General features: G+C 43.5%; 1 protein-coding gene across 1 annotated transcript in view; it reads right to left on the bottom strand.

Annotated features, from left to right (window-relative positions):
* Window positions 1-3,377: 3,377 nt before the first annotated feature.
* Window positions 3,378-28,000, bottom strand: part of trpm5 (transient receptor potential cation channel, subfamily M, member 5) — a 165,377-nt gene continuing 140,754 nt past the window's right edge. The window contains exons 20-26 of the mRNA XM_068045855.1: window positions 26,971-27,145; window positions 25,395-25,566; window positions 23,816-23,994; window positions 22,094-22,226; window positions 14,923-14,995; window positions 13,926-14,016; window positions 3,378-4,687 (exon numbers count right to left, since the gene is read on the bottom strand). Of these exons, the coding sequence (XP_067901956.1) occupies window positions 4,587-4,687; window positions 13,926-14,016; window positions 14,923-14,995; window positions 22,094-22,226; window positions 23,816-23,994; window positions 25,395-25,566; window positions 26,971-27,145 (924 nt within the window). The 3' untranslated portion in view covers window positions 3,378-4,586. The remainder of the gene's footprint in view (window positions 4,688-13,925; window positions 14,017-14,922; window positions 14,996-22,093; window positions 22,227-23,815; window positions 23,995-25,394; window positions 25,567-26,970; window positions 27,146-28,000) is intronic.

Raw genomic sequence — 28,000 nt, 5'->3', positions numbered from 1 at the left:
AGAGCCCTTTCCTATCCTGAGTGGTGTGAAACAGGGCTGTGTTCTCGCACCCACACTTTTTGGGATTTTCTTCTCCCTGCTGCTTTCACATGCGTTCAAATCCTCTGAAGAAGGAATTTTCCTCCACACAAGATCAGGGGGCAGGTTGTTCAACCTTGCCCGTCTAAGAGCGAAGTCCAAAGTACGGAAAGTCCTCATCAGAGAACTCCTCTTTGCTGACGATGCTGCTTTAACATCTCACACTGAAGAGTGCCTGCAGAGTCTCATCGACAGGTTTGCGTCTGCCTGCAATGAATTTGGCCTAACCATCAGCCTCAAGAAAACGAACATCATGGGGCAGGACGTCAGAAATGCTCCATCCATCAATATTGGCGACCACGCTCTGGAAGTGGTTCAAGAGTTCACCTACCTAGGCTCAACTATCACCAGTAACCTGTCTCTAGATGCAGAAATCAACAAGCGCATGGGTAAGGCTTCCTCTGCTATGTCCAGACTGGTCAAGAGAGTGTGGGAAAATGGCGCACTGACACGAAACACAAAAGTCCGAGTGTATCAGGCCTGTGTCCTCAGTACCTTGCTCTACGGCAGCGAGGCCTGGACAACGTATGCCAGCCAAGAGCGACGTCTCAATTCATTCCATCTTCGCTGCCTTCGGAGAATACTTGGCATCAGCTGGCAGGACTATATCTCCAACACAGATGTCCTTGAAGCGGCCAACACCCCCAGCTTATACACACTACTGAGTCAGCGGCGCTTGAGATGACTTGGCCATGTGAGCCACATGGAAGATGGCAGGATCCCCAAAGACACATTGTACAGCGAGCTCGCCACTGGTATCAGACCCACCGGCCGTCCATGTCTCCGCTATAAAGACGTCTGCAAACGCGACATGAAATCGTGTGACATTGATCACAAGTCGTGGGAGTCAGTTGCCAGCATTCGCCAGAGCTGGCGGGCAGCCATAAAGACAGGGCTAAATTGTGGCGAGTCGAAGAGACTTGGTAGTTGGCAGGAAAAAAGACAGAGGCACAAGGGGAGAGCCAACTGTGCAACAGCCCCAACAAACAAATTTCTCTGCAGCACCTGTGGAAGAGCCTGTCACTCCAGAATTGGCCTTTATAGCCACTCCAGGTGCTGCTTCACAAACCACTGACCACCTCCAGGCGCGTATCCATTGTCTCTCGAGATAAGGAGGCCCAAAAGATATAATCAGAATATTCTTGAAACAACATCATGAAAACAATTCTAAAAGTTGCATTGGAATTTTTTTGCTTTTACGAAGCCTGTAGTTCTTCAAATTGCAAGCATTGCAGGAATGCTTGAAAACATTGTGGCACACCTAACTAATAATCTGATAATGTAATTTGGTTTTAACTAACGTGTAAATAATGTAAGATGACATCGCTACGATACTTGGGAAAGCCTTAAACTTTAATTCAGAAACAATTGCAATCAGTTTGCCTTTGTATTGAGGTTTTGCTCAGCAGTGCCAAATAAATAATTGATTTATAGCTGCAAATCTGGTTAGTTTGCTACACATAGTGAAAACGTGTCCCTGGATTGTTCCCTTTCCTCAAACCTTCATCCATTAAGTACAACAGAAAATCAGTGTACAGTCCTCCAACAGTTGACACTGCTGTTGCACCTTCCTGGAGTATTAAACTGAAATTTTAACAGTAAAGGACCAGGACTGGACAAAGTCACATCAAAGATCATGGGCAGTCTATCCTTGTTCAAAGGCTACTGGCTTGATCAAAATGACTGGCACAACAAAATATTGAGTGCATCACTGTACAAACTGTAGGTAAATTAAGGTTTGTATTGTAATCTTGACCAACAATTAATTGTGAAATATTAACACAACCCTATTACTATATCATTCCAACAAGAAGCATTATGTTTCATCATCACTGCTTGGGCAGTAATCTGCTGGCCCTTTATTCGTGTTCTATAAAGGGAACACAATCAGCCCTGCCTGATTTTCATCTCTCAAAGCACTTCACAATGAATTTGAAGTGCAGTCACTTATTTATGTAGGTGAATTGCATGCATAATCATCCACAGCAAGATCCCACAAATAACCCTGTAGTTAATGTTCAATTTGGTTGGTTGAAGAAGGCGTGTTGGGCAGACACCAGAAGAACAACATGGGATCTTTGATGAACTTGTGTCTAACATCTCATCAAGCTGGAATTCTGCCATAACAGCACTCACTCAGTACTGCACTGGAGTGTCAGATTAGATTTCAAATCCCATAGTGGAGCAAGCCCATGGCCTTCTGACTCAGTGCTCTGAGCTTAGCCAAGATGACGCTTGCGGTAATCAATCGATCACTGTTGTGTACATGTTTAAAAGCCGTCAAAAGTGTTATGACTGAGGTGGGAGGAGTGTACTTTCTTTCTCTAGTTCCACTTCTCCACAGTTCACAACATATATTTAAATGTTTACCCAGTTTCCGATGCGGCCCATTATATACTTTTTTTCCAGAATAAAATCCACCAACCAGTTTTCTTTAATAATAAACAAAATTATCATTTTTTTATAAAACAAGATATATTCAGTAAAGATGCAAAACCTTAACACAGTTTGAAATATAAAAGTTCCCTTCTATTTTAGCCCAACGCTGGTTAAAGAAAAAAGAGGTTTGCTCTGCAGAAATTTTTTTACATAAAGACGGAACAAAATACTTTGGCCAAATGCTTGTTAATTCTTGAAGGATAAGTTATGGAATGATATCAGTTGTCCCTTTTCTGGCGTCCCAAATACGCATAGCCGGCTGTCGCTGGGATCTTTTTGGAGCAGTTCTCTTCAGGCGCTGTCGAGGATGAGTCTGGCAGGCTTTCCAGGAGAAATGCAACTTCAGGGGTTTCAGCTATCACACTGGATTCACAGGATTTCTCAGAGAGGTGGGGAAAGGATGAGTTGGGTGCTTCTCTCAGCAGGTTGCGAACTCAACTGAATCAAAACAATATCCAAACCAAAACCAATTCTTGACCACCATAAATCTTGACATATCACTTCTCTGTAAACAACTTCCATAGTCAGAAGGCACCCACTGTTTACTTAGCTGAAGACATGTGACTTCTAGTAAGTGTTTTAAACAAAGTCCTTCCAGTGACCCTTTCGAAAAAAAAAACAAAATTCAGCATCTATGGAAGCACTCCAGTCCTCCAAAGGAATCCATTTCCACAACTTTAAAATAAGAGTCCTCACAAAAATATTTAAAAATGGAAGTACTTTCTAACAAAAGCACTGGCAGTAAATTTCTCTTCAATGGATTATCTATTAGTTGGCGGTTGGCTTTGTATGTAAATCCTTGCAGATTGCCAGGCAGTTCAATACAAATTAAATACTGTTTAAAAGAAATGCTACACAAATTATCAGAATCAGTGAAAGTTTATTTTCAATATTTTTATGTTTGTATCTAGTTTACTAATTCAGCTTACAATCTACACCAGTGAAACTGGTGTTTAAAGGTGGCTTAAGCAAGTTGTCAATGTTCTACCAGTTGTCATGCTAGGCTCCTACCTGCGAAGAATTAGGCACATCAATGTTGTCATGAACATTGATTTTTAACTTATTGGAGCGAGGCAATGACTTGTTAAACAGATCAGCTGTGGCTGGAAAAACACATTTATGTGCGAACAGACATCAACGGTGAGGAAGCACATTTCCAGGGCCTGCTAAAGAGGATATAATCCACAAGGGCTAGGACTGGTTAACCAGCTGGTCACATGCCTACCTGGTTGTTCCAGGGTTTTCTTTTGAACTGGCCACAGAGTGTTTGAAGGCAGAGTGTCTGTTTGCTCTTGGACTAAGAAGATCTCTCCTGTCTGCTTTCATCTCTTGCTCACAAGCCTTTGAATCCACTGAAGACACATGAACCCAAGAGAGAAAAGTCTTCTACAGCAAACAAGGTTTAAGAAGACGGGCCCCAACAAAAAGCAAGATCTACCTACAATCAAGGACTCTACAGTGAGCTCGAAGAATCATAACAACAACTCTTCAGATATTTCCTCAAACTTTATTTTTCTTCTCTGTTCTGTCTCTATTTGCATATGTGTATCACATATGCATGCTCATGTGGGCGCGTCGTGTATCTGCAGGCATCGACCAAATTAGAGTTTAAGCCTAATAAATTTCAATTTTTCTTCTTTAAACCCAAGAAATCCTGTTTGTGCTGGTTTCTTTGCCTTCTAATTGGAAAGCAGTGAACAAGAATTCACCAAGGGGGAGCTAAAACACTGTGTTTGAAATTAAGCCCTGTTACAGTAAGACCAGGTGAAGGCTGAAAGGGAACCCTGGACCTCTTTCTCACCTGGTCGTAACACAGTTTATGTACAAATCGTGGCAGCAAGGCAAAATGGGTTCGCTCTCCTCCCCCCCACCCCTCACCATTTAAAAAAAATTGCTACAAACTACTTCCCTTGCAATTAAAACTCAAGTTAAAATATGCAGCTCTTGTGCTGAGTTCTCAATAAATTTTCACCAAATGTTGGCACAGAGCATAGAAGATGAATGTTGGTGAAACATTTCGTCATTATTTTGCTCTCTACTGGAATGTAATGTGGTCTGTTTTGTTGAAGCTAGTCATCGATGTCCTGCGTAGCCATTGCAGCAGCGTCCCCTGGACAGTCATCTGATGGTGCATTCAGTGGCTGCTTTTTGCAGACTGGAATTGGTGAATCTATGGTGATGGGGGAGATAAAGTTAATGCTCTCTATATATAAAAAAAATCATCTATTTACCATAATCATAGTAATGCAGTATGATGCAACTTGGTAAAGACAGGAAGAAAGAACTAATTCTAAATGACTTAATGAAAATGTGATACTCAAAATGGGTGGTTTGACATGTTAATGTAGGACTGCTTGCCCACTATGGAAACAATTCAATTTGAATGCATATAGATGACTGAACTACACAGCATCAGAGACACAGCATATATTCCTCATACTGTGGTTAAATAAATAATGCAGCCTGGAAAACTGCAATTAGAGCTTAAAGGCCTGCTACCCGACCCGAACCCGACGGGATCCGAGACATGTCTGGTTCGGGTCGGGTCGCTCCTCTGGGTCTGGCTCTCGGGCTCGGATCGGGTCTGGGTCAGACACACACAAGACGTCTTGCATTTTGCTCTGCTGGAGTGGAGAGTGTAAAAGTTGAAAAACTTACCTGAGCTGGAGTCCGGGACGTCAAGGAGGGAAACTCTGAGTCTGCGCAGTGAGCAAGTGAATGTCTCAATTACGTCATCACGCTCATGCTGCAACGTCCTTAATCCAAAGGTGGTACAGTGAGTGAGTGCACTATGAAATCAAGGTAGGTAACCATTCCGGTGGTCGGGTCGGGCGCGGGAAAAAGTGGAGGGACGTGGGCTCGGGTCTGATGTGATTCTGTCAGGTTCGTGTCGGGTTTTTATGTCCTGACCTAAGCAGGCCTTTATTAGAACTATCTTATTGGACCAAGTGTGACTTTATGTCAGCAAGGCCATCTGAACTCTATTCCCATTTGATGTGCATAATGTCTACCAAAAAAAACAAGGACTCTCAGTGTTTGCAAAAACTAAGCAGTTTTTATGTCCAATATTCCACAGAGCAAGAGATCAAGACCAATCTGTTGAGCTGCAGTAGTTTGGAGAAGGGCTGAATTATGAATCAGTTTAAAGGAAATTCCAAATATTGTTATTGTATCTGAAAAGTAAATTCAAAAACAGTTCTGACTGACTGATTTAAAAAAAATAAAAAATATATTCTTCCTCTTTCTGCCTCTGCTGAAATAGAATCCACAGCACTTGGCACCTGCTGCCTTAGCAAATTGTTAAATGTTGGTTTTTGACAGTGAGTGTCACTTGGCTAGGGAGGTGGTAAGAAGCAGTTAGTATTGACTAATTCAAATGTAAATTAGATTTCTTTCAGCAAATAACATTTTGTGATTATAACAGTACTTTGAGACATTACATATGGTAAAGTGCAGCATGATTGGGAGGACCATTTGACTTTGAACCTATAGTTCCCAAAACACTCCTCTACTGAGCTTTTCCGTATGTCATGTCTGTGTCTGCTGTAGACATTTGGATATGAGTTTTTTTTGTTTCAGCTAGTCTGCTTTGTGTTTTGTTTATGCAAGAGCGTGTAGGGAATTGTGGTCATGTGAATTGTATTAGCAACAACTTGTATTTGTATAAAATCTTTAACAAAAGTGGTCATTGTTATTAGATCAGCAAGCTGGAACTCATCACAAACTGAAATTGAATTCAATAAATCTGGTATTCTGTGGGCTGGCATCAGGAAAATAACAATGAAAGTTATTTAAAACCCAATTGGTTCACTTGTGTCCTTAAGGAACAGACCTCGCACACCTCCCTGTTTGGCCTACATGTGATTCTAGTCCCACACTGTGGTTGACACTTATCGCTAGCAGGGCAACTATGGATGGGCAGTAAGTATTGCCTTGTCAGTGTCAGCTACATCCCAACAACAAATGGAGAACATCCCAAGGACCTTCATAGATAGGTACAAAGTAAACAGACGACGAGGGAGGTTTCAGGGAAGATGACCGAAGGTTGTTTTTTATAAGATGAGAGGAAAGGACAAGATAAGGTGTAAAGTACAACCAGCCATCAAAGACTGGACCACCAGTCGAGGTATGCACTGCTCAAAAGAATGGAATATTGGGTGGGAGAGGGGAGGTGATGGTGTGGGGAAACTTGAAATATAGGGATGGTAGAAATTGCCAAAAATAGGTGAGGGTAAGGGCAAGGCCATAAAGGGATTGAAAGACAGGGAATTTAAATGTCATTTGATGAACAGAGAGCCAAAAGGGTGGAAGATAGACTTGAATTTATATAGTGTATTTCAGGATGTCCTAAAGTGCTTTACTGCCAGTGAAGTACTTTTGATGTATAATCATTATAATGTAGGGTGATGCATAAGTGGTACTTGGTGTGGGGCAGGATGTATGTGTTAGAAATTTGCACAAAATGGAGGGTGCAAAAAAGGAGGCCAGCAGGGAGAGGATTGGAGCAATTGGCTTGAGAGACAACAAAGGCATGTATGAGGATTTCAGCATTGAAGAGGCTGAGCCAGGCAATGTTAAGGTGGAAGTAAGTGGTCTTTATGGTGGAGAGGATATGGGCTCTGAAATTATTTTGAGTCGACAGGACATCAAGGCAAATTCAGGAACTACAACCAGGCACGATTGTGAACATGACGGCAACATTCTGCACAACACACCCAGGAATCCTGACGTGCTAAAGAATTGGACTTCCACAGTTCCAAGCAGCTTGTTTTGTCATGTAGCACCTCTTAATGCAGGTTGTGCTTGGTACTTTAGTCAATCTCGGCTTGTCAATACATGGCACTGCTTCAAAATGCAAAATGATTGGGATGTACACTGCATTTTATAGCTTGTTGGCATAAAGCCAAATCGACATCTGAAGGCATGTTGGCTTTCATGGCTTAGTTCTCACAAAGTTGCAATGGCACTGTAAGGTTTAAAGTGCCTTAAAGTTCAAGCTTATTTGCATTTATTTGCTTCTGAATTATCACTTTCTAGCATTCTTAGATTTAGCTGGATAAATCTGGAAGTTCATAGTTAGAGGACGTCAAACTTGGGTTTTAAAAGTGAAAGCTAAGGAGAAAGCAAGTCCCTAGAGAGGTAAGGAGTTCCACAGATCTGAGGTTCAGAGACTGAAAGAAAAGAGCACAAGAGCAAGACATGATTTGTATTTCCACATAGAACGTTGGGAGGAACATGTGTGTGAGACTATGAAGAGAGGGATATTCAGGGGAACATAAACAGCATGGTACTATAACGAGAGAGAGAGAGAGGGGAAAGACCAGAACTGGGACACTAGAGACGACAGGTAATCTACCTATCAGATACCAGCTTTTATTGTGTCCTGTTGAAGTGGGTGTTGACAACTTCTGCAGCCAAGAGAGCAATATTGGAGGCCTCTGAGCAGCTCACAAGTGGACGTCAGTGCATCATATAGATTACAGAAAGTTGGGGGAAAATAGTGTTTTGAAAGAGGAATCTGAGCTTCCTGATGGCAGCTGCAGTAGTGGAGTGGCATTCAGTTTCTGGTCAGAGAAGGTAATGAGACCATGAATGTTAGCTGAAAGCAGTAAGGGTGGAGACAATAGTTCCTTCTCCTCTGCCTTCCCTCTTGAAGTTCCGATTTGAAACGGTGATCAAAATGGCTTCTGCAAATTTGCAATATTCTAATGCAGTTGCCAGCCAGTGAGCTCCCCTGAACTCTTTCCCTGTTGGTCCTTGGGGCTGGTCTGTTTGGTTCTATTGCCACATGCTCCTGTAGGCAATATTAAGGTAAGGCCTGGATTCAGGTCTTTGATCTTATTTCTTGCACAAGATTGTTTGTTTACCATTTGCAACTGCCATTTAATCAACCTCACTGGTCTTGCTCCCTGCTCTCCCAGAAGATCCCCAGGCATTGCTGCTGGGGCAGGTGTGGGGACAAGGCTGGGGAGGCAATGGCATATTGATATGGGGAGGCAGCGCCGTAATGGTATTATCACTAGACCGGTAACCCAGAGACCCAGGGTATTGCACTGGGGACATGGGTTTGAACCCCACCATAGCAGAAGGTGGAATTTGAATTCAATTAACAAAAATCTGGAATTAAAAAATGATGGCCATGAAACCATTGTCATTTGTTGTAAGAACCCATCTGGTTCATTATTGTCCTTTAGGGAAGAAAATCTGCTGTCCTCACCTGGTCTGGCCTGCATGTGACTCCAGACCCACAGCAATGTGGTTGACTCATGCCCTCTGAAATGGCCTAGCAAGCCACTCTAACCACTAAGAAGTCAATAAGAAGTCAATAAGGAATGAAACCGGACAGACCACCCAGCATCGACCTCGGTACCGGAAATGACAACGGCAAACCCAGCCCTGTTGACCCTGCAAAGACCTCCTTACTAACATCTGCGGGTTTCAACGTTGGGAGAGCTGTCCCACAGACTACTCAAGCAACAGTCTGGCATAGTCATACTCACCGAATCATACCTTACAATGTCCCAGGCACCAGTATCACCATCCCCAGGTATGTCCTGTCCCGCCTGCAGGACAGACCCAGCAGAGACGGCACCACAGTGGTATACAGTTGGGAGGGAGTTGCCCTGGGAGTCCTCAACATCGATTCTGGACCCCATGAAGTCTCATGACATCAGAAACCTCCTGCTGATTACCACCTACCGCCCTCCCTCAGTACTCCTCCATGTTGAACAGCACTTGGAGGAAGCACTGAGGGTGGCAAGGGTGAAAAATGTACTCTATGTGGGGGTCTTCAGTGTCCATCACCAAGAGTGGCTTGGTAGCACCACTGCTGACCTAGCTGTCTGAGTCCTAAAGGTCTTAGCTGCTGGATTGGGTCTGCCGCAGGTGCTGAGGGAACAGACAAGTGGGAAAAATATACTTGATCTCGTCCATGACAGTATTGGTAGGAGTGACTGCCGCACAGTCCTTGCGGAGACAAAGTCCTGTCTTCACATTGAGAATACCCTCACTACCATCATGCTAAATGGGATAGATTTCGAACAGATCTAGCAATGCAAAACTGGGCATCCATGAGACGCTGTGGGCCATCGGCAGCAGTAGAATTGTACTCAACCACAATCTGTAACCTCATGGCCCGGCATATCCCCCACTCTACCATTACCATCAAGCCAGGGTACCACCCTTGGTTCAATAAGGAATGCAGGAGGGCATGCCAGGAGCAGCACCAGGCATACCTCAAAATGAGGTGTCAACCTGGTGACACTACAAAACAGGACTATGTACATGCCAAACAGCATAAGCAGCATGCAATAGACAGAGCTAAGCAATCCCATAACCAACGGACCAGATCTAAGCTCTGCAGTCCTGCCACATCCATGCGTGAATGATGGTGGACAATTAAACAACTAACTGGAGGAGGTGGCTCCACAAATATCCCCATCCTCAATGATGGGGGAGCCAAGCACATCAGTGCGAAAGATAAGGCATTTGCAACAATCTTCAGCCAGAAGTGCCGAGTTGATGATCCATCTCGGCATCCTCCTGAATTCTCCAGCATCACTCTGCATGATATCAAGAAAGGACTGAAGGCACCATATACTGCAAAGGCCATGGGCCCTGACAACATTCTGGCAATGGTACTGAAGACCTGTGCTCCAGAACTTGTAGCACCCCTAGACAAGCTGTTCCAGTACAGCTACAACACTGGCATCTACCCGGCAATGTGGAAAATTGCCCAGGTATGTCCTGTACACAAAAAGCAGGACAAGTCCAACCTGGCCAATTACTGCCCTAACAGTCCACTCTCAATCATCAGTAAAGTGATGGAACGTGTCATCGACAGTGCTATCAAGCGGCACTTGCTTAGCAATAACCTGCTCAGTGTTGCTCAGTTTGGGTTCTGCCGGGGCCACTCAGCTCCTGACCTCATTACAGCCTTGATTCAAACATGGACAAAAGAACTGAACGCAAGAGGTGAGGTGAGAGTGACTGCCCTTGACATCAAGGCAGCATTTGATGAAGTGTGGCATCAAGGAGCCCTAGCAAAACTGGAGTCAACAGGTATCAGGGGGAAAACTCTCCGCTGGTTGGAGTCATACCTAGTGCAAAGCAAGATGGTTGTGGTTGTTGGAGGTCAATCACCTCAGCTCCAGAACATCACTGCAGGAGTTCCTCAGGGTAGTGTCCTAGGCCCAATCATCTTCAGCTGCTTCATCAATGACCTTCAATCATAAGGTCAGAAATGAGGACGTTCACTGATGGTTGCACAATGTTCAGCACCAATTGCAACTCCTCTGATTCTGAAGCAGTCTGTGTAGAAATGCAGCAAGACTTGGACAATATCCAGGCTTGGGCTGATAAGTGGCAAGTAACATTCACGCCAGACAAGTGCCAAGCAATGACCATCTCCAACAAGAGAGAATCTAACCATCTCCCCTTGATATTCAATGGCATTATGATAGCTGAATCCCCCCACGATCAACATCCTGGGGGTTACCATTAACCAGAAACAGAACTGGAGTAGCCGGGTTACCATTAACCAGAAACAGAACTGGAGTAGCCGGGTTACCATTAACCAGAAACAGAACTGGAGTAGCCATGTAGATACCGTGACTACAGGAACAGGTCAGAGGCTGGGAATCCTGCGGCGGGTAACTCACCTCCTGACTCCCCAAAGCCTGTCCACCATCTACAAGGCATAAGTCAGGAGTGTGATGGAATACTCTCCACTTGCTTGGATGGGTGCAGCTCCAACAACACTCAAGAAGCTCGACACCATCCAGGACAATGTAGCCCGCTTGATTGGCACCCCATCTACAAACATTCACTCCTTCCACCACCGACTCAAAGTGGCAGCAGTGTGTACCATCTACAAGATGCACTGCAGCAACGCACCAAGGCTCCTTAGACAGCACCTTCCAAACCTGTGACCTTTACCACCTAAAGGACAAGGGCAGCAGATGCATGGCAATACCACCACCTGCAAGTTCCCCTCCAAGCCACACACCATCCTGACTTGGAACTATATCGCCGTTCCTTCACTGTCGCTGAGTCAAAATCCTGGAACTCCCTTCCTAAAAGCACTGTGGATGTACCTACCTCACATGGACTGCAGCGGTTCAAGAAGGCAGCTCACCACCATCTTCTCAAGGGCAATAAATGTTGGCCTAGCCAGCGACGCCCACATCCTAGGAATGAATAAAACTACATGGGATAAGTACCAGGAGCTCTTTGTTGCTCTGAGTACTCAGTATAGTAGGTAAAATTGTCCATGTCACATTGTGACTGCATTAAATGGACAAGAACATAATACAGAAACTATGGGCTGAATTTTGTCGCGCCAGTGGGGTTCCCGGGGCCAGGCCAAAAAGGCGGTGGGAAACTCGCCACGGCCTTTCAGAGCCTCCCTGGTGCGATTCTCTGCTGCTCAGGCACTTAAGTGGTTATTGGTAAGTGCAGGTTAATAGCATTGTCAACGCCACCTTCCATCACTGATGAATGCGCATAGGCTGATGGGGTGGTAATTGAACGGATTGGATTTGTTCTGCTTTTTGTGGACACGACATATCCAGATCATTTTCCATTTTGTCGGGTAGATGCCAGTATTGTAGCTATCCAGGAACAGTTTGGCTGGAGGCATGCTTAGTTCCAGAGCACAAGTCTTCAGCACGACAGCTGCGATGTTGTTGGGCCCATAGTCTTTGCTGTATCCAGTACACTCAGCTGTTTTTTGAGATCACATAGAGTGAATCAGCTTGGCTGAATACTGGCTTCAGAGATGGTGAGGCCCTCAGGAGGAGGCAGAGATGGATCATCCACTCGGCACTTCTGGTTGATAATTGCCAACACTTCAGGCTTACCTTTTGCACTGATGTGCTGGGATTTGTCATCACTGAGTATAGGGATGTTCATGGAACCTCCTCGCAATAGTTGTTTAAGACTTGATGCGGCAGGGCTGCAGAGCTTTGATCTGATCCGTTTCTTGTGGGATAACTTTGCTCTGTCTATAGCATGCTGCTTCCACTGCTTAGCATCCAGGTAGTCCTGTGTTGTAGCTTCACCAGGCTGGGACCTCATTTTTAGGTTTGCCTGGTGCTGCCCCTGGCATGCTGTTCTACACTCTTCATTGAACCAGGGTTGGTCCCCTGTCTTGATGGTAGTGGAGTAAGGGATATGCCGGGCCATGATGTTACAGATTGTAGTGGTATGCAATTCTGCTACTAATGGCCCACAGCACCTCATGGATGCCCAGATTTGAGTTACTAGAGCTGTTCTGATTCTATCCCATTTCGCACAGTGATAGTGCCATACAACACGAGGATGTGCTCAGTGTGAAGATGGCATTTTGGCTCCACAAGTTCTGTGCGGTGGTCACTCCTGCCAATATTGCCATGAATAGATTCATCTGCGATAGGAGATTGGTGAGGATGAGGTCAAGTAGGTTTTCCCCTCGTGTTGTTCTCTCATTACCTGCTGCAGGCCCAGTCTGGTAGCTATCTTCTACAGGACTCGGCTAACTCTATCAGTAGTGGTGCTACCAAGCTACTCTGGTAATGGACATTGAAGTCCCCCATGCAGAGTACATTCTGTGCCCTTGTTAACCTCAGTGCTTTTTCCAAGTGATGTTCAACAGGAAGGAGTGCTGATTCATCAGCTGATGGAGGGCAGTAGGTGGTAATCAGCATCTTGCCCATGTTTGGTCTGATGTCATGAGACTTCATGGGTCAATACTGAGGACTCTCAAGGCCATTGCATCTTGACTGTATACCACTGTGCTGCACCTTCTAGTGGGTCTGTCCACTGGTGAACAGGACATTCCCAGGAATGGTTATGGAGGAACCTGGGGCATTGGCTGAAACGTATGATTCTGTGAGTATGACTATCGCAGGGTGTTGCTAGACTAGGCTGTGAGACAGCTCTCCCAATTTTGGCACAAGTCCCCGGATGTTAGAGATTTGCCTAGGCTTATTATGTCTTTGTTGTGTCCGGTGCTTGGGTGATGCCTGGTGGTCCGTCTGGTTTTATTCTTGCTGTTTCTTTTGTAAGTGAGTGGCTTGCTAGGTAATTTCAGAGGGATGTAAAGAATCAACCACATTTCTGGGGGTCTGAAGTCACGTAGGCCAGACTGGGTAAGGACCGCAGATTTCCTTCTCTGAACAGCATCAGTGGGCCAATGGGTTTTTAATGAAAATCGGTAATTTCATGGTCACCATTGCTGATACTAGATTTTTATTCCAGATTAATTTAATTAACCAAAGTTTAAAAATTCCCCTGCTGGGGTGGGGTTTGAAAGCATGTCTCTGATCATTAGTCCAGGCCTCTGGATTACTAGTCAAGTAACATAACCACTAAGCTACCATATCCATAAGCTGACCTGAGCTTGATGAGCTGAGGTAAAATAAGAGTACCTGCATATGTTGGAGGAGGTCTGTTGCAGTGCAGGTTGTGTTGAGTAAAGGATTCAATCATCCAGGATAAAACATCACTGCAGTATTTCATCTGTAAACACAGGAAGGAATGTGGGAAATTCTGCTACCTCATTCAAGTTTCATTTAAAAATTAGTGCAACTACCAAAACGAACCCATTCGTGATATTTCAATGTTGATGAAGGAACTGCAACCACAAAACACATTCAAACAGATGTGCTGAATACTATTCACAGTTCCAGTAGTTTTGCCAACATCGCTGATGTCACATTGGCCACTGTTAATATAGTTGCCTCTGAATGTAGGGTTATCGCCCAATTGAAGCTGGTATATTCTGGCTGGCTCGGTATTGGCTCTGGTATTTTCAGTCTAGTACCAGAGCCATCAAAGGCCTGGTATATTATTTATTGTGGCTTAACCTATTACAATACCAGGTCTAGCATACAGCAGTGCCAGACCTATTATAAATATAATAATTTACTTTACTAGTAACTGTTTCACTAAATGCTTTTCACATTTTCAAAACTGGTCAAATACTGATGTGCTTGGCTGTATTTTGTTTGTTCAATTTGATTAGTGACTGTCATAGGCAAAATAATTTACATATAATGATGCCACTGCAAAGAGGATGTCTTTCTGTCAGGGGATTAAAAGTTAACATTTCCTTCCTGTCTCCCATGGTAGCTGCTGTACATAATATTTCCATGGATTTAGTAGTGAGAAGCAGTGTTCCTCACTATTGTTGCTTCAAAGCTAATCAGTCCATTGGCAACGCATTAAGGCAATCATCTCTGCTGTTGCTACTCCAATGAGACACATTGGTGATGATGTGCCAAGTCAAAAATGTAGCCACAACTCCCAACCCTTGTCAGTTTGATTATTTCCTCAGTGGGTGAGTTTCCATCAAGGACATATTAAAATGATCACAAATAAAGTATTGGAATAGCATATCATTAGTTCAGGACAATTTTGACCTACCCTTGTCTCGAGGGCTATGAGGCGTTTTTCCTGTTCTTGAAGCCCACTGATTGATTTCAATAATGAATCTACCCTAAAAGGAACAAACAGTGCCATTATATCATTTGGATTTGATCTCTGCTATGATTGAGAATTCATCATTTGAGTTGAAGTAGTTGTAGTTAGCCACACACTGGCACTCAGGCCTGCTCAAAGAACAGAATATTTACATCTCTCTAGCAAGCTATGTCCTAATACAAAACTCTTGGAATAGAACTTGTAAACCAATTTGAAGATACCATGCTTGTCACCTAAGATCATTAAAGTTGTTTCCATTTGTGAACAAAAATTAGCTTAAATTGATCAATCGGTTGTTAATTGAGCAATGCATTCCCTGTAGCTTCTAGAATGTTTTGGAACCTGAAAGTTCAAATTGTTATGAAAACATATTGTTCAAGCACAGATATTTATTATTAGCCTTCATTAGATCCGATGCAGCTGATGTGAATGATTGCCTCATCACTTGTTACATGCAAATTGGCATGTGCAGTGGGTATCCATGCGACATGTTCATGTGGTGCAAGCAGACTTTCACGTGCTACAAAGTGCACACAAATGCTCCCCAGATGCAATAACTTTTCACACTGTAATCGGGCGTTTTTCATTGGACTCATTCAGAGTTTGTCTTTTTTGCCTTTTAATTGTTGAAAATCTAGGTACGGGATCCAGGCCCTTGTGTAACACATTACCTGGGTTCAAATGAGCAGTGCAGAAGGTGAGGCAAGTCAGGCAGATGATTTTAAAAGTGTGTAGATTGTAAGAGAAAAGACAAACTGGAAAAGATGTTCCATAGTGTTGAGGTCCTGGGAAAGAATGGGTTAGAATAACAGACCTAGGCTATCGGCGCTTGCCATTGTTAACAAGTAAATTGGACCCCAACTTATGGTGTCCACACATGCAGTTAAAAACAAAAGTCAGGACGTTGCTATTAGGGTTTCCCCGCTCCTCATAAGCTGCGCTACACCGGCACCTCACTGAGAGATATAACATTAAAATATATGAGGGGCGTAAAGTTGCAGTACTTACCCACTAGATACTAACTAAACATGCCAGAAAAAGTTAGGCCTTGACCATTTAAGTGTAAGTGACATTTTGACGGTGTGCTAAATCTTAATTATGATCAAACAACCTCTCTGGCACTGAAACTTTACAGGTGAAAGTCTCATTCCTTCAGATTTTAATGATTGTTGGTGATTTTTATAACTTAAGTATTAATGTAATTTGTTTTACTTTTTCCTTGTTTCTTCTCTCTCCCTCTCTCTCTCAATCCCATTGTTCTTTAACTCTCTTTATTTTGCTCTCTGTACATGACCTTACATTGACTTAAATACTCCAACTTACATTTCCTGGTTTAGACTCTGTGGGGTAGAAATTTGTCTCGTGCGTTGGCACAAAATGGCAATCGCAGATCAGCCAACCGTTATATGCAGCACCTGATATTCAGTTCCATTGCAGTCAGTGAAATTAAATATAAGACACAGCATGTAACAGGCGGCCGATCTGATACCGCCCATTTTGCGCCACTGCCCAAGATGAATTTCTACCCCTGCATGTTTCAGTAAGTATTCTTCAATCTGGTTGGAGACACGCTGTTGCTTGCTCCGCTCACCAAGGTCCCAGATCCCCTGTAAAGGAATGAGAACAGAAAGTGTCAGAAATATTCAGCAGGTCTGTCAGCACCTGTGTAGAGAGAAACAGAGTTAACGTTTCAGGTCTGTGACCCTTCATCAAAACACTGACACAGACCTGAAATGTTAACTCTGTTTCTCTACACAGATGCTGCAAGACCTGCTACGTATTTCCAACACTTTCTGTTCTCATTTCAGAGTTCCGGCATTGCAGTATTTTGATCTTATTTCCCTGTAGAGGACACTGAAAAAGCGCTCTAATTACTGTAAGTTGCTGCACAAAAGCCCACTAAAATTCCCTGGGCAGCTTTAAGCATAATGCATGGTGAGCACTGTATGTTTGCCACTGACCTCAAAATCCAGGCCAATAAAAATGTAGCAGAAAAGAAGTTGCAGAGGAGCAATGACTAATTATACTACTTAACAAGCGATGAAACTATTTACTTGAACAAGGTTGTAATAAACTATAACAGGCCACTGCTGACTGAAGCTGATCGTTGGTGTCAGGGGCTTGAGTTATGGGGCAACACTGGAGAGACTTGGGGCATGATTTTAATTCTGTACAAGTGGATGGGGTTTCAGTGAGTTAAAATCTCACCCTTGAACTCCAGCTTCGAAAGAAGGTTTAAGATAAAGATCGAAAAAAATGTGAAAATAAGGCAAAGAGCAAAGTAGTAAATTGGAAAAAACCTGATTTTAAGGGGATGAGAATGGAACTAAGGAAGATAAACTGAAAACATTTACTGACAAAGCAACTAGCCAGGAATGACATCCATGGATCAACAGAAATAAAGGCAATGTTGAAAAAACCCCACAAAATTCCAGGCTAACGCTCCAATGCAGTACTGAGGGGGTGCTGCACTGTCAGAGGTGCTGTCTTTTGAATGAGACATTAAACTGCCCTCACAGGTGGGCATAAAAGATCCCATGGCACTATTTTGAAGACAAGCAGGTGCATTATCCCTCGTCTCTCAGCCATTATTTATATCTCAATCAACATGACAAAAAAAATTATCTGATCATTATCGCCTTGCTGTTTGTGGGACCTTGCTGTGCACAAATTTAGTGCCACATTTCCGACATTACATCAGTAACCACACTTCAAAAATACTTCATTGGCTGTAAAACACTTTGGGATGTCCTGTGGTCATGAAAGGCAGTATATAAATGCAAGCCTTTCAATATTCAAACTAAAGAAAAACACATACACTAAGTACGTAGACAACAAAGGAGATGACAAAAGGGCATACAGAAATGTTAGGAAAGAAGTAAAAACAAAATTAGGAAGGCAAAGAGAAACTACAGAATTTAATTATCAAGGAATAAAAGAAAGTAAAGTATTCTACAGTCACATAAATTACAAAAGAAAAATTAGAATAGACCCACTAAGGGATACACACAATAAACTCACAGGTAATGATCGCAAAATGGCAGAAATATTAAATAATGACTTTGCCATGGTATTTAGCAGGGAAACTAACACAGTGGATGTATTAGAAGAAGAAATCAAAAAAGATATAAAAACATATAAGATAGAAAGGGGAAATAATTAGCTTTTTCAATCAAACTTGGGATAAAATCCTTGTTCTCGTTGGATTGCATCCGGACATATTTAAACAAGATGGGAAAGAAATAGCAGAGGTATATATAAATATGAAAATGGACTAGTACCAGAGGATGGACGGAGAGTTAATGTGATTCCTATATATAGAAAGGGAGATAGAACAAGCCCAGGGAACTATAAACCAATTAGTTTAACATCAGTGGTAAGAAAGATAATGGAATCCTAAATCAAAGAATATAATGGAAGAATATCTAGAAGCAGAAAATATAATAGCATTGATTTCAAAAGGGAAGGTCGTGCTTGACCAACCTTATTGAATTCTTTTAAGAAGTAACAGGGTAGATAAGGGTAATGTAATAGATGTAATATATTTGGATTTCCAAAAAGCTGTTGATAAATTATTATACAGTAGATTCGTGACATAGTTCAGTACCTGTAGAGGAGACAAATAGCAGAATAGAAGAATAGCAGAAGCTGGCTGCAACACAGAAAACCAAGAGTATGGGTTACAGGTAGTTATTCAGATTGGCAAATGCTGGGAAGTGGTGTTCCACAAGGATCGTTGCAAGAACCACAGTTGTTCACTATCAAGCGGCACTTGCTTAGCAATAACATGCTCGCTGACGCTCAGTTTGTGTTCCGCCAGGGCCACTCAGCTCCTGACCTCATGACAGCCTTGGTTCAAACATGGACAAAAGAGCTGAACTCAAGAGGTGAGGAAAGAGTGACTGCCCTTGACATCAAGGCAGCATTTGACTGAGTATGGCATCAAGGAGCCCTAGCAAAACTGGAGTCAATGGGAATCAGGGGGAAAATTCTCCGCTGGTTGAACTCTTGCCTAGCGCAAAGGAAGATGGTTGTGGTTGTTGGAGGTCAATCATCTCGGCCCCAGGACATCACTGCAGGAGTTCTTCAGGGTAGTGCCCTAAGCCCAACCATCTTCAGCTGCTTCATCAATGACCTTCCTTCAATTATAAGGTCAGAAGTGGGGATGTTCACTTATGATCGCACAATGTTCAGCACCATTCGTGACTCCTCAGATACTGAAGCAGTCCGTGTAGAAATGCAGCGAGACCTGGACAATATCTAAGCTTGGGCTGATAAGTGGCAAGTAACATTCGTGTCACATAAGTGCCAGGCAATGACCATCTCAAATAAGAGAGAATCTAACAATCTCCCCTTGAAATTCAATGGTATTACAATCGCTGCATCCCCCACTATCAAAGCCTAGGGGTTACCATTGACCAGAAACTAAACTGCGAAGCCATATATATACCGTGGCTACTAGAGCAAGTCAGAGGCTAGGAGTCCTGTGGCGCGTAACTCACCTCCTGACTCCCCAAAGCCTGTCCACCATCTACAAGGCACGAGTCAGAAGTGTGATGGAATACTCTCCACTTGCCTGGATGGGTGCAGCACCAACAACACTTAAGAAGCTCAACACCTTCCAGAACAAAGTAGCCCGCTTGATTGGCACCCCTTCCACGTTTACTCCCTCCACTTCCAACACACAATGGCAGCAGTGTGTACCATCTACAAGATGCGCTGCAGCAATGCACCAAGGCTCCTTCGGCAGCACCTTCCAAACCTGAGACCTCTACCACCTACAAAGACAAGGGCAACAGATGCATGGGAACACCACCACCTGCAAGTTCCCCTTCAAGCCACACAACATCCTGACTTGGAACTATATTGCCATTCCTTCACAGCCACTGTCAAAATCCTGGACCTCCCTTCCTAACAGTAATGTGGGAGTACTGACCCCACATGGACTGCAACAGTTCAAGAAGGCAGCTCACCACCACCTTCTCAAAGGAAATTAGGGATGGGCAATAAACGCAGGCCTAGTAAGTGACACTCACATCCCATGAATGAATAAAAAGAAAAATTTACATAAATGATTTAGACTCAGGAATCAGGAGCATGATTTCAAACTTTGCGTATGACACCAGATTGGGGTGGTTTAGTTAATGAGGAGGACTGCGACAAAATACAGGACCACATTTTAATAAACTTGCAGAATGGGAATGTAATTGACAAATGAACTTCACTACAGATGAGGGTATGGTAATACATTTTGGTAGGAAGAAGGGAGGAAGTATACTCCTTGGTGTATTTGTCTAAATAGGGTTGAGGAACAGAGGGATCTTCGGATAGACAGATCACTAAAAATAGCAATGCAGGTTAATAAAGCCGTTGGAAAAGCAAACAAAGCACTGGGCTTCATTTCTATAAGTATATAATTGAAAAGCAGATAAGTCATATTTAAATTTGTATAGAACCTTGGTTAGACTACACTTGGGAGTACTGTGAACAGTTCTGATCTCCATATTGCAAAAAGGACATAGAGGGTCAAAAAAGATCTACTAAAATATACCAGAGGTTATACCTACCAGGAAAGATTGAACAGACTGGGTCTCATTTCCCTAGAAAAGAGAAGACTGAGAAGTGACCTGAGAGAGGTTTTCGAGATTATGAACATAGACGAAGAGATTCTTCAACTTGTAAGTGAGAACAGAACTAGGGACTATAAATATAAGACAGTTACTAATAAATCCAATAAGGAATTCAGGAGAGACGTCTTTACCCAGAGAGTGGTCAGAAAGAAAGAAAGGACATCCCAAAGCACTTTACAGCCAATGAAGTACCTTTGAAATCTCATCATGATTTTAATGTAGGAAATGCAGCAGCCAATTTGCACATGACAAGCTCCCACAAACAGCAATGTGATAATGTTGATTGTGGGATAAATATTGGCCAGGACACCGGGGATAACTCTGCTGCTTTTTGAAATATTGCCATGGGACCTTTTATACCCACCTGAGAGGTCAGACAGGGCCTCGATTTAATGGCCAGAATTTTACACCATCCCAACGAGCTAGGTGGTGGGGGGGGGGGGGGGGGGGGGGGTTGGCGTAAAATGGAGCAGGAGGCTCTGGGAGGCCTTCCCAACCCGCTCCTGCCTCTGCTCCCCCATTTACGTAGGGCGGGGGGGGGGGGGCGTAAAATGGGCCACCTGCCCCAGGCCAATCTAGGCCCTTATGTTGGTACTTAATGGCTACTTCAAGGCCTTTTCCCACCTCCACGCCAATTTTACGTGTGGCAAGCGCATGTCCTGGAGCTGGGAAAAGCCGCCTGGTAAAAGCAGGCGGCCTCTCGGCGCCCAGGGGGTGGGCCCTGATAATTGGGCACAGGGTGCTCGATGGAGGGCCGCCCCCGCTTCCCCAACCACCCCCATGACCCAACACACACCCCCTTCACCTCAAATGACCACCCTTGCCTCGCCGGGGTCCGACCGATTACCCCCGTCAAGCCAACCAAAACACCTTCAATCCCGGCTCCATGTCTTCCTCTGCGGTCTGCGTTCCAGCAACCGACTGGAATATCGCAGCAGGACAGCCATCGGTAGCAGGTAAGTGATTAATTGATTAATTAATTAATTGAATGTATTAACATATTCCTCAAATTCATGGAACTCCTTCCCTAACAGCACTGTAGCAATGTGAGACTTAAAGAATACTAAATATGAAGGTAACCTGTTTTCAGTTTTCAGTAAATGTTTCAAAAGAAAAAGCTGTAACGATCATTTTGGACATTGTGAAGGCAAGAACCTCCCAATAATGATGCTGAACATTTTTTTGAACTAGTTCCTTCAGAGTACTGTGATAGAATGGAGTTCTGCCAGCTTTTGATTGTTGGAGAGTACATTTTGTTTTAGGTTTGTTCAAAGGATGCTGGTGAGGCTGCATTAACTGCCCACCCTTGAACTGCTGTAGTTCTTGTATTGATGGTGTTCCCATGATGGTGTTAGGTGAGAAATTCCAAAGTATTGACCAACCATGATGACGAAACAGTGGTCTATATCGAAGCCAAGGATACCTGTCCACTTTGTCGACATACATATACTATTGAGTCAAGTTTTCATTCTAAATACACTTACTTGTTGGATGTTTTCTTCAATCTTTCAGTGCTGCTTTCTCTCTTTCCCTTTTCCAAACTGGCTAGATAATTCTCTTTCTGCACAGATTCCCAGATCCTGAGTTTCTGGTCCAAGGCCTCCGGTAAGTGTTTTTCTAGAAGAAATACAAGTAAAAAATCTTTTTAATGGGGAGTTCAATAGACTGTGCTAAAATTAAAAACATTCAAACTGTAATTTTCTGTCTAATTTCCGTTCTCTTTCCCCACCCAGCTCCCAACCCCTCACCTCGTAGAAGGTATTGACTCACTGAGGGGCCACAAACAAGTGAATATTCTTCATATATGAGATTGTACAAAGGGTTTGGCAGGCTATGATCATGGTGGGTATTTTAGTTGAACCTGAACCCGTCCTTGCCTGATATTCATGAACATATATCTTTGAGCAAGGTTACTGGTTAATGATCAGGACCAGAAACTTTGTGCTTCAGGTTATGGTATGGAAATAAGCCAGAGTTTCAGTGTAGCACTCCTCCTATTGCTGATATGGCTGGCATCAGCTAAATCAGCATAAACAATCAAAACTCCCCCTGCATTTCCCAATTGAGAGGCAATACAGACCCTGCATGAGCAGGGGGAGCGGGACTAATTTCAAAGAACTGGTAAAGACATGATGGACCAAATGGCCTCCTTCTGTGTTGAACAATCTCTACCAGTGCTTTTTAATATATTAAAAGGAAAATATATTTACCTGCTCATCCTTTCTTTGCAGAAAAGGCTCGAAGAAACTATGGTACCTAAACATACATTTGCTATAGTATTAGTGTCACCTAACATTTTTTTATGAAATGGCTGATGGAAAACATTAAGGGTATGTATTTCCTCAGGTAGATGGACTCCCTTAGTCAATAGTGCCTGATGGCTTAGTAGTTAACAACAAAAACTTATATTTGTATAGCACCTTTAATGTCATAAAATGCCCCAAGGTGCTTCACAAGAATATTTTAAAGGCATTACTGAGCCATATAGACTAGACCGTTACAAATTCAATTCCTTTTCTGTGTTGATTTCAACCAACCCAATAGTGGGGCTTATAAATATCCTCAATAGCCTTGGATTAACGAAGGAAAAGGGGTAAGAATTCCCATTTCTGACTGTTATCCAGTGATGTTTGTGGAGAGCCATGTGTGCGGGCACCAAATGAGGACTCAGCCATGATGCCTTTTGCCAACTTCCACTGTCTTAGAGAGTTGCAGCACTGTGTCTCAACATGAATCATTGCTTTCAGGAGTGGAAAGGAAAAACTATGGTGATGGAGCTGGACTATATTTATTGTACATAACTCCTTCCAAAAAGACTGTTTACAATATTGCTTAAGAATACCATAAAGCTGCCCTGACTGAACTGATCTGAGCCTTGTCTTGCAACACTTACACTATATTCACCCCTCCCCACCAAAGGCAGCAGTCTTCTCCATCCACCTACCAAATACCCATTACGGAAAAAGCATCTTACTAAACTCCACTTCTTTCACTGCTTATCAAAGTTAAGCCTGCCTCTCTGCAGATTATACTCCATTCTGAAAGATCTGTTGCAACCCCTAAAGTGTCACTGCTCTACTCAATCTCTCACATTCAGAAATGTCTTACTGCAAAAAGTGACACTAGGGCAAATTAGGTGGGTATCTTGGTACATGGATTTTCTTATCATGACCTATAGTGCACACATCAGTCGTAGGATCACTTACCAAAATGCTCCTGCTTGTGCTGTGGTTCCTTAATAATCCATCGAATGAAAAGGTTCAGGTGGCTGATGATGATGAAGGGTGGGGCTAGAGCAGGCCGGCTATGGTACTCAACAATCAAATTGTAGCGTTGGAATTTCCAAAATATGTCTGTGTTTCCCTGCACAACCTGGAAGGTATAACTGGAAGGGAAAGAAGGGCATTGAAACTGAAATCATCTACAAATGATCAGCAATATCCAGTGCCATACTGCACGCAACACAAGACCTGTGAATTTGCTTGGGTTGTGATCCTGGCCATTACTAAGGGCTACCTAGCACATTGACGGATCCAGCCCCAAGCCACCTTAAATCTGAATGCAAACCAGGCAGGTTTTATTCTGAACAAGAGAGATATAGGAGGGAAACACGAATGAAAATAACAGTAGGGGAAAAAAAACACAAATGAAGAAGAGAGAAAAGGACGATGACAAAAAAAAGAAGCAGACAGACAGGGACAAAAATAAAGGTGACAGACAGAAGTGCCAATTAGTGACCATTTCAAACAAGAGAAAGCCCAACCATTTCCCCTTGACCTTCAATGACACTGCCAATACCGAAGCCCCAAGACTAAGGCTTGGTTTGGCAATTCTGTAATGAGTGGATCACCTCCTGACCTCGCAAATCCGCTCTGCCATCTACAAGGCTGAAGTCAAGAATACTCATAATGCACCCTGAATGGGTGCAGTGCACAACACTCATGGACACTCAACACCATCCCAGAGTAGTTTGCTTGATGGGCCCCTCCATCACGGACTCAATATCCACCCACTTCACTACTAGCCCACTAGCTATAGTCTGTATAATGTACAGGCTGCATTGCAGCAACTCATCACAATTATTTAGATAGCATCCCCCTTCCCTGTGACCTCAATGACCAAAAGGCACCAACGTTATGGGAACATTGTCACCTCCAGTTCCTCTCCAAGGCAGACGTCATCCCATTTGGACATACATTACCATTCCTTCATTGTCGCTAGGTCAATATCATGCAATTCCATACCTAACCCAATCACCATCACCACAAAGGCTATATTGGTTCAAGAAGAAGGTCCACCATCTTCTCAGGGCAATTAGATACTTGAGTCAGAAGTGAAAGAGGAAAGAGTCAAGTGAAGAAGACAGACAGAAATAAAGGAGAAAAGACAGAAATAGAGAACAGAAACACAAATGAAGAGAAATCAGAAAAGAAGGATGAATGTCAATCTAACAGAAGCAAAGGACAGACTGGAAGAAATGGAGATGTAAATCATATGATACAAGCATTCTAAGTAGAGTTGGATGCACTTAATTGTCATTCTGCCCAAATCAAAAGTCATTTAGAGAGACATGGCCCATTCACTAGTTGTACTAAAGTGTGGACACCTCTATCCTAGGGGGAACAATTTCCACAAGAGTTCTCCCAATCCTCTGCCATAATTTTGGCAGAAATCCTGATCATTTACACTGTTTCTATGAGGGTTTTTCCAACCTTCTTCCAAATTTATGGAACTAGATCGGGAGAAGCCCTGCGCAGTTCCAGGTGTAGATATTTTATACGTTACCTGAACATGGCGATCAGAAGATTCAACAGCAGTACGTTAGTGACCAGCAGGAAGATGACTAGAAGCATAATGACCAGCCAATTTGCATAACGATTAATGCAGTATGGTAAATTATCTTCATTTGTCATGTTGCCTTGGTTAGTGAAGCAGGACCGATTAACCATCCGAGCCTCTAGAATTACATAGAAATCACCTTTCAGTACTGTTAAGTCTAAAACTGGAATTGGAGTGGATTATACAAGAGGCAGATTAAGTCAGATTTGACATAAATTCATTGAAAACTTCAACATTTTTGTTTGACAACGTAAGTTAAAGAAATAACTGAAAAGCACAGATTTCTATTTTCAAAAGCAGATCTCTGCGGCCCAGCACCTATTTAAAATGTCTCATACAGCCTATCCAAAACTGGAGAATCATACACCACATAAGAAAGTCATTGTGCCTTTTGTGCTTGTGCCAGCTCTCTGAAAGAGCTATCCAATTAGTTCCATTCCCCTGCTCTTTCCCCATAGCCCTGTAAATGTTTCCTTTTCAAGTTTATATCCAATTCCCTTTATTGAAAGTTACTATTGAACCTCCATCTAAAGGTCTGCTCGGGTCTGCAAAAAAATACCCGACCCGAGCCCAACAGAACCACATCCGACCCAAGCCCGACCCGGCCCAAGTCCTTCCATTTTTTCCCATGCCCGAGCCGACCCGACCATCAGTTAACTTACCTTATGTTTTTCACTTACTTGCTGATCTGCACAAGCTTAAAATAACTGTAACAAAACCACCTTTCTAGTCCAAAAATTAAATTAACAGTGGAGTCACTTACCTGTGATAGAGCATGTCCGACCCGACCCGACCTGAGCCCGAATGCCAGACCCGGAAGTGCAACCCGACCCCGGCACATGTCGTCGGGTCCCGTCGGGTTCGGGTTAGGTAGCAGGCCTTTACCTGCATCCATGCCCTTTCATGCAGTGCATTCAGATTAGGGCCGGAATTTTACCAGCCCTTTGGAGATGGGCTGGAAGGCGGAACGAATGGTAAAATGGCAGTGGAAGGTGTTGGGAGGGAAGCCCGATGTGTTCCTGCTACCAGGGGATGTTACCAAAGGCAGGAACAGTAGCTTAGCTGCCCCCAACCAGAGGCAGGTGGCCAACTAATCCAATTAATTGCCTGTTGATGGCCATTTTACCAGGCCAACTGGATTTTACAAGTGGCAGAATGGCTCCCTGCCATGTGGTGAGTCTGCCAGCAGTATTGAGGCAACCTCCCAGTGACTCCAGGGTAGGCCTTCCTTTCAGGAGGCTCCATGGCCCACGAAGGGCCCCCCCCAACCCCTGGTGGCAAAGGCTGCCTCCCCCCCCACCCCACTCCGATACCACCACAGGAAGGCTCACCTCTCCGATTGCCCGTGCCCTCTTAATTGGCCGCCAGCAGTAAAATTGCTGCCGTGATCCTGGCGTCCACCTGCGCAGGCTCAGGAACTGCATTGGGTCCCAATGGTGGGACCCCCACAACATTCCTGTAGGATCCCATCCTAGATGTGTGGACTTCACTGAGCTATATGGGTACAACTTAAACCACATACCATCTATTTCATCCAGTGGAATCTGGCCAAATATCTGAAGGTAGGGTCTGTAGAGAACACGCCTGAAGATCCAGTCCACGCGAGTCTCATTGGGGTGCAGGAGAGCCTGAGTGGCCACACCGTAAGCAATGAGCCAAACACTCAGGAAAAATAGAAAGAAGAAGACATCTTTCATCTGGTGGAGGAAAGAACAAAAGTGAGGGAGCCAAATACCAGAATGCCCCTATAATAAAAGCAAAATACTGCGGAAGCTGGAAATCTGAAATAAAAACAGAAAGTGAAAGGTCATGGACCTGAAACATTAACTCTGTTTCTCTCTCCACAGATTCTGCCAGACCTGCTGAGTATTTCCAGCACTTTCTGTTTTTATGTCAGTCTGCCCCTGCTTGGCCCTCAACACATTAAATGCTCAAAGGTCAGCTTATAAACACTGGGAATTCTGTGCAGTAACAAATGAAGATTTTCAGCTCGCGGAGGAAGACGGTTTGTGGATCATGTCAAAGAATTTACCTGCGAGCTCCTGATGATCTGTACAACTTTGTGTGATTGGCAGTGTGTAAGTAAGTCAAACAGACAGAGAAAGTCCCACATTCATTGCTCAATCATTGCTGAATTAACTGATTTCAGAAAAGTTGACGAGAGGGGTACTAAAATTGACCACAGTACCCTAGACTAAGGAAAGAAAAAAATCAAACCGGCTTCTGATCGCTAACTGTGACTGCTACTGGAAAGTGTATGTGTGAACATTGCATGAGAACATGATTGAGCTCAGTTGTGATCATCTACATATTTGAATAGCCCAATAAAAATAGAAAATGCTGGAAATACTCAACATCTGGCAGCATCTGATTTCATGATGGCTCTGATGAGCAGAAATTTCCTCCAACTAAATATTAGGAAGACCAAAGCCATTGTCTTCAGTCCTCGCGACAAAATCTATTCCCTAACCAATGACCCCATCCCTCTTCCTGGGAACTGTCTGAGGCTGAACCAGACTGCTCGCAACCTTGGTGTCATATTTGACCACGTG

Source organism: Heterodontus francisci, chromosome 14, assembly GCF_036365525.1.
Source record: "Heterodontus francisci isolate sHetFra1 chromosome 14, sHetFra1.hap1, whole genome shotgun sequence".
Classification (NCBI taxonomy): Eukaryota; Metazoa; Chordata; class Chondrichthyes; order Heterodontiformes; family Heterodontidae; genus Heterodontus; species Heterodontus francisci.
Note: the sequence above shows the minus strand (reverse complement) of the source record. Positions and strands in the feature narration are given on the sequence as shown.